Below are 8,257 nucleotides of genomic sequence, written 5' to 3'. Positions count from 1 at the left end.
AAAAGGTTTTAAATACCAACTAGAAAGCCATATTGCAACATTCCACAAAAGGTATGGTCGTTTACATGTTATATTTATTATAAGGTGCAAACATGATAGTGCTCGAATAGCCTGCGTTGGATCTTAGGGCCTAAATGTTGTTACTACAAGGTGGAACTACCATGTCAGTTTCATTCTGCAGATGTGAACAGATATTTAAAGGGAGATTACTGAGTTTGCTGCAATTTTCACGATGCTATCGAGTAACGGAGACTTTTTAACGATTGTAATTACATATCAAATATATTTTTCTGCATAACATATTAGTTATTAATATTCAACGTGTTTCTGATCGTTCTAATATTTGTAAAAGGTTAAATTTCATTTTATTTCCTAAAATCCAGTTTGGGCTTCTTACAAATATTAAGACGACCAGAAGCACATTGACTATACAAACACTGATATTCTAAACAAGAAAACATATTTAATATGTAAGTTTAATCATAGAAATAGTTTATTACTTGGAAACATCTTACAATGCAGCAAACTCAAGAATGTCCCTTTAAATTGTTGCCAATGTTGGGGCTAATAAAAAGACAAAATATGGTGCTATTTTTTAATATTGACAACTTACTTAATATTTTTTTTATTTTTTTTTTTTTGTATTTCAGAATATATCATAAAATATGGTGTCAAAGCTTAGTTTGTTAAAAAAAATGTGATATATGTGTAATAAAATATATTGAAATAAACAGTATTGCACGTTTTACTTCTTAATTGTTGTTTTGTTGGGTTTGGGGGTGGGGGGGTTTCAATTTACAAAACCAACAGCCTTCACCCCCACACTACCCTCCAAAGAATGGTTCATATGTATTACTGGTATGTCGGGGAGGGTTATAGTTCCAGTGCGAAATTTATGTATGTGTATAAGAATACGTAGGCATTTGAGATGAGGGCGTCCACGAGTACGCTCAGGTACACGGGTCTTGTTGGCTTCTAAGCAAATGACCCATCCACAGCAACAAATTACCTAGAGACCTTGCAGATTTGCATATCATTATTAACCGGGTTAATAAAGTAAATTATCACATGGATATCATGGGTAAGTTATAGGATAAATAGAGTTTATTACCAGAGTGTTTTTCGGTATCGTCAATATCATATATTAGGAATAAAAATTGTATTATGCGAGCGTCTGGCATTTGTATATGTATATATTCCTCCTATGCCGTTGTGCGACGGCCCGAGTGTAAATAAATTCTTGTCTTGTCTTGTCGTTAAACAAAACAAACTTTAACGTTTTGTGTGTGTCGTAGATGAAACAATTGGTGTCCATCATATAACAAAGATACATGTATAGGCACTAATATTAACATGGAAGCAGGTAAGCACCGTGATCAACATCCCGCAGTCATTAGAGAGAGAGAGAGAGAGAGAGAGAGAGAGAGAGAGAGAGAGAGAGAGAGAGAGAGAGAGAGAGAGAGAGAGAGAGAGAGAGAGAGAGAGAGAGAGAGAGAGAGAGCGAGAGAGAGAAACCCACCTCAACAACCCAGAATTTTCCTCCAAAACGCATCTCTCTCTCACAGGTACTTGACACAGATTAGTAGTTGAATAAAATTCAAAATTTGTTGTATATCAGTAAAATTGATATATTTCCGCAATATTTTGCTCATATTCTCTTCATACATGACACAATTATTGCCACTTAACGTGTATTTATATATACCAAACATTTCGATCCCTACTTGACAGAATTATTGTATAAATCAATGTAATATATTTGAAGAAGAGTATACCAAAATGAAATGTGTTTAATGTTGATTTATCTAAATTTCCACAATAATTGAATACCAAAATGAAATGTGTTTAATGTAGATTTATCTAAATTTCCACAATAATTGAATTTACTGTCTTAATACATGACAACTTTATTGTAATTTAACAAGTAATTACATGTACCAAAAATTTCGATTCCTACTATATAAAATATACAAGGTACGTCACTCGCCATTTTGGTGCGATTTTATTTTTTGGTAAATTAATTATTTTTCACAAAATAGTCGATTACCTGCTGAAACCATGAATAGCGGGAGACTCAAAATACCAAAGTAGAACGTGCTGCTTACTTATACATTCTTGTTTGACATTATTTGTCCTGCAAACGAATTCAATTGTCATCTCGATACCTGAACACATTCTGTCGAGCACGGAAGTCGAGTACATTGCGGGTTAATCTGCGCGCAGAAACCTTCAGCTCATTTCATTGGTCCATGTCGTAACGGAATTTTACAAGCAAAAGACAAATATAGCTTTCGACACGTGCATTTCTTTACAAATATGTCTGACACATGGCCATCGTAGCAGCTGGAAATTTACTTTCAACTGAGTGAAGTATTGAAAATGGGCATAATTAGGTCGTTTTACACCACACTGGGACTGCTAAATATGCATTATGAAGATTAATTACGAAAGGTATTCGCTTTGCTGTTGTAGCACCAGGTATAGGCTATACACATGACTGTTGACTGTTCATATACATTTTTCACCCAGCTGATGGAAACCAGCAAGACACTTAAATTTTAACACCTGTATTAGTTCACAAAGATGTTATCCACACGGCATATATATTAACTGAAGATCAACGTTTAGCTTACAAAATTATTGAAAATGGTCACAATGTAGTAGTTTTAGGACAGACTGGAACTGGAAAATCTGTGTTAGTTAAAGAAACACAGAGAAGACTGATTGCTAAAGGTATTCGGGTTGCTGTAGTAGCAAGTGCAGGAATAGCCTCTACACAATTCAGTGATGCGGTGACAGTGCATTCATGGGCTGGTTTCATGATATGGCAATGAAGAACTACTGCAACGTCTGCAGGCAGATGAGCATAGCACCACAAGAGGGCGAATTGAAGAAACGCAAGTCCTCATTATTGATGAGATTAGCATGCTGATCGCCAAAGTATTTGATCAGGTAAATGTTTTGATGAATTAATGGATTACAACAGAATGTAACTATACAGTATAGGAGCTAAAGATGTCACAATTTCAATGTTTTGTTTTCAAACTGTAAAAAAAGTAATTAAATTTATTTTTAGGGGGTGTCATATATTTATTTTCTGTCAATACACGTCATTGCTACTTCTTTTGTCAAACCAAATAGATACCAATAACAGATGGGAACAGACTAATATTGATGAATATGACTGCACTCCAGCATGGCTTTTTGAAATAAACATTATACCTGATCTTAAGGTGTTATGTATTTCATTCAATCAGACACTGTTTGCAAGTGTGTAGACTACATACAAACATAATCATTGCACTCTAGTGGTGTCATTAAACAGAACATAATACACCTGAAGTATACAGAAATAATTAATATGTCTTGTAATATTTTGCTATGTGAGCCTGCTGCTTTTCTGTCTGGACTGCTGAAATACTGTTATATGGCCAAGTGAACGAACCACACTTTGTCGGTTAGAGAAAAAAAGAGCTATTTGCATTCCCTGGAAGTGGTTAATTAAAAAAAAAAAATTCAGTAATCACAGATTTAATGTTGTATCACACGTTGTACAAAAATGAGCAACTGGTGATTTTGTCAATGTAGTTTGAGCCCAGGATATGCATTGTAATACTAAATTAATTGTAGAGGACTTGAATTAGCTAGCTGCACACATAAAAGAGCAGCCTACTTCTTTACAAATAGCTACTGTATTATGCATTCACTAGCTTAAACAATAATAATCTAACCAGTGATTCTTGTATATCTTAATCATATAGTAGTATGAAGCATATCCCTCCTGTGTTCATTTTCAAAACATTTAAATTTGTTGTGTTTAAAGACACCACTAGAGCACCTTCATTCATTAATTATTTTTTATTACTGAGAAACATTCTTATGTAGGAATCTGTTTACATCTTCGCATTAATAATATTTAAAAAAGCAAAGTGACATATTTAACTTCTATTTCCAAGCTGCTTGATTATGAACTTGTTCAATTAGTTCTCACATTGAGATTATGGACACTATGAATCAAATACAACAAAACATAAATGCTTTTAAAATTTAGGCATTTATTTGCCAGGATACATAATTAAAGTATTTATCCGTAGGTAATATTTATTTCAATCAACACTTAACTGAATGTCTAATATCTATATATGCATGACTTGAATTGTAATTTCTAAAAAATAGTACCAGGTATTGCATCTGATATACACATATATTAGTGTCATTGCATAAGTAAATGCTGCTTTAAACTCAACTTAAAGAGGCAAAGTACATGAAATATTACTCAATAATAATTGTTTACAGAGACCGAAAAAAACCACTCATATATATGCAATTGTACATTACATACACAGTAAATTTTTATGTATGAAGCAATATACTGTTAGGAAATAAATAATGTGCACTTTCACTTTCAAACTTAATGAAATTGTCATGACAGTAAATAGTAACTTTGTAAACACAAACTAAACAGTGAATTTGCTAACACCAATATCAACTTTAAATATCACCAAATGAAATCAAACTTTCATTATGCATGTAACTAGAAATGGTCTTCATGCAACACAATAACGTTTACCATGTTGAAATTGTCATTTCACCTTACACACACACACACACACACACACACACACACACACACACACACACACACAAACATACTTTATTGGCAATACATTTGTAAGACAACCAGCATAAAACTTATGTGGAACAAAACATACACGTAATTAAATGTATTATGAAAAATAAAATGCATTTTCAGATTTTAATAATCTTTTCAATTACAACAATAAATGAACATTTAGTTACAACCTTATGAGCAGTACCCTTGTTAAATGCAATACCTATCAAAATCAACTAGGCTTTGTATGTACATAAAAAAAAAACCCAGATAAGACTTCTGTATATTTCGGAAACTTTCCGTACCTTGCACACTCGAACATATCACATGTGTTGGAGGTGATATCAAAATACATGTACAATATATTAACGATTGCAGTTTTATCTGAATAATGTAATGTTTGTGTGGGTGACTTTTATCAATTGCCACCAGCACCAAATGACATGTATTCTGATCCAGAAAGACATTGCTTTGAGTCACAAGTGTGGATGAATGTTATTAAACACAAAATACAACTGAATACTGTATTGAGACAAGATGAGTTCCATCTAATTAATGCCATTAATGAGTTGGAGAAAGGTATTCCATCTCCTGCAACAAATGCTTTCATGAAAAATCTTTCACGGCCTCTACATGATTTACCACCGTCAATCAACCCTACAGTTCTGTATGGAACAAACTTTGAGGTAGACTGGCACAATGCATCCGAACTGGCAAAACTTCCTGGAGACATTGTAATGTACAAATCCAAACTGAAAAATATACCTGCCAAAAGCAACTTATGCCTGAAACTAAAACTTTTGTTAATGGAATGCAAGGCATAGTAAAACAACTAGATGCAGACGGACCCACCATACAATTTGATAGTGGTATTTTAAAAGTTGAGAAAACTACTTTTTCTTTATTCAGTCCAAAAGAAAATGTTATTAAAGCTGAACGATATCAGTATCCTATTGCATTTGCCTTTGCACTGACTATTCACAAGGCTCAGGGCTTGACATTGCAACATTTAATTGTTAATTGCAACAACATATTTCAACCTGGACAACTCGGTGTGGCTGTTGGACGGGCAGTAAATACAGCTGGACTACAAGTACTGAATTACACACCAACCTGCTGCAAAAGACACCCGATGTCAGTGGATGATTTTTCCTTACAGTCCACATTACCCATTGATGATGACATATCATGTTGTACTGATGTGAGTATGAAAACACATTAAGTGATCTCTTTTTTACACTAGCTGATGAAGTCTATGCTAACATGCACGTTGCTATGAAACATTTATAGTTATGTAAGAACAGTTTATCAATATCTCATTATCAAATACTTTGTTGCTCTTAAGGAAGAAAAAAGCTCCTAAGTTTGATTGTCACCAACATTTTTGAAGGGGTGTCAGGCTTGCTTTTATCGAAATTGTGTTTTTTTGGGTTTGTTACATGAATCCGGACATAACAACATCAAAGGGACATACCCTATTTTTTAAAGACAAAGGCATATTTTGCCATTTCAGTTTGCAACAAACAAAGATCATGACTCTCAGAAATTGATTCATACTGATTACATTTACATGAGGATGTTTCTGATGAGGAAGATACATGCATGCAATTGATTGACAGCTGGGGAAATGTCTCAGGGATTGAACCTGAATTATTGGTATTGCTATGTTTCATTTAAAATTCATTTAATTATATTGTGCATTAACAAATAGAGGATGCATGTTAGTCATTCATCTATTTCTCAAATGTACCCACATGTGGAAGAAAAGAAATGTAATACAAGCCATTGTGTATTTTTGAATATATATCTCATTATCTGGGTAAATGATGTTCAAACAGATCGTTATTACCCTTAATAATAATCTTTAACAATCATTCAATAATGTACATTCAGTGTTTCACATTAAACTGTAAAATACTTCTTATATTTGCAAGCTATAAGAGATAGTGATATTTCTCTCCAATTTACACAAATAATTTCTTCTACAGTTGTAGTTAATAAATGATACAGTATGTGATACCTATCAAAAGTCATGAAAACAGTGATTTCATTGAATTTTTAAAGGTAGTACTAAACCAAATAACTTCCGGCTGGGTCAAAGTTGGAGGTGCACCCAACTTTTGATAGGGAAGTGAACACCACAAGTCCTGTGATTGGTTATAAATGTGAGTGTGTTGGTTGTAAAAAATAATAGTTTCATCTGGGTAAAAAAAATGTGCAATTTTATTTCATCTAGTACCAATGTGTCAAGTAGCCTTGTGCTTGAAACATGTAAAAAAGTACTCGAATTTTGTGCGAAACTAGGGTAGTCATAGACGCTACCCGTTATCTCAGAAACGAGCAGCTTGAGCCCCCCATTTTTTTTCTGATTCACTTTAAGTGTAAGGGGTGGTAGTATTTATATCCGTGGCGTTTATGTCGGTTGATACGTTGCAGGTAGGAGTTTTAGCCACATATGTTACTATTGTCATCTATGGGATTTGATTTGGTAGTATACACCCTATAAGGTAAAGTCTGATTATTTCATTTCAGAATTTGCACAACACAGATGACAGAGTTCCATTCCCTGACCAGCAAAATTCGAAAGTGACGAATGCTTTAGTGCCGAAACAAGTAATCACTGAAGAACAAAGAAGAATGAAGCATGACATAGAAACACTTAACAATATTCAACAACAACTTAAAACCTTCTTTAATGCTAACTACAGTTATTTACTTGAAAAATGTAATGCACAAACTTCACAAAAAACAGTCAACAAATATTCTAACTTCTTCTTAGTACTTGAATTCTACAGCATATCATCAGTCATGCAAAAATATTTTCTCCCCATTGCCTGTGAATAGCCTCATTGCAGGAAACATAATTACACAAATAAGAAAGTTTGTTGTTAATACAACACTGTCTTCTAATGAAAATGTACCTGAAGAAGCACACAATAAGTCACCCGTTGCTGAAATACCGTCATCAGGCTATTCGAAAATTAGATATGTTGCAGGCTTCACGATTGCCAAAATAAAAAATCACTGTATGAATCTTGTTCGTAATACATTACAATCCACAGGCGTCATTTTAGATGTACAAAACAAGTTGAAAGTGGATATCCTCCAGTCATAACAACATCAGATGCTGATACAGTATCTGAAACAAAATACCCAGACAGTTTATCAGAGATTTGTAGGAAACAAAATATGACCTTTGGTCTCACCAATATATCCGATTTAGCATTTGAATTTTTCTTAGCTGTAGAAAGAAAGAGAATTCCTATGTACAGTATGTGTCAAGTACAAAAGTACAAAGGTAACCTTTTGCAACATATACATGACAATCTGAATTCAGACAAACAATTGCTAGAACAGCATATTCCAATGATCATTCCAACATCGATGATATTGTGTTTGAAGTAGTAAGTGGATCAGTTGAGTTAATTGATTTATTTGGTGAAATCATCAATTTGTATACTAATGTTACGGATTCAGAGTTCCGACGTACATTTGTGGCAGACAAGGGGAAAAAGAAAAGCCTTGAACATAGGAAAAATGTATTGCTTAAAATAAAATCCACAGAAAGGATATCATTGTCATGTTTCAAAAAGGATACCACTACTCATCTAGAGGCATCACATTTGAAACTTAAAGGCTCCATTA

The 8,257-nt window shown here is 33.6% G+C and overlaps 1 protein-coding gene across 1 annotated transcript; it reads left to right on the top strand.

Moving 5' to 3' along the window:
* Positions 1–1,353: 1,353 nt before the first annotated feature.
* On the top strand, positions 1,354–8,017 carry LOC121386084 (ATP-dependent DNA helicase PIF1-like). The gene is given in 6 exon segments (XM_041516884.1): positions 1,354–1,363; positions 2,617–2,733; positions 5,012–5,401; positions 5,404–5,705; positions 7,145–7,254; positions 7,675–8,017. Coding segments are annotated over 6 exon segments (1,272 nt in total).
* Positions 8,018–8,257: the final 240 nt, after the last annotated feature.

Source organism: Gigantopelta aegis, chromosome 12, assembly GCF_016097555.1.
Source record: "Gigantopelta aegis isolate Gae_Host chromosome 12, Gae_host_genome, whole genome shotgun sequence".
NCBI lineage: Eukaryota > Metazoa > Mollusca > Gastropoda > Neomphalida > Peltospiridae > Gigantopelta > Gigantopelta aegis.
The sequence above is the reverse complement of the archived record's forward strand: the minus strand, read 5'-3'. Positions and strand labels throughout refer to the sequence as shown.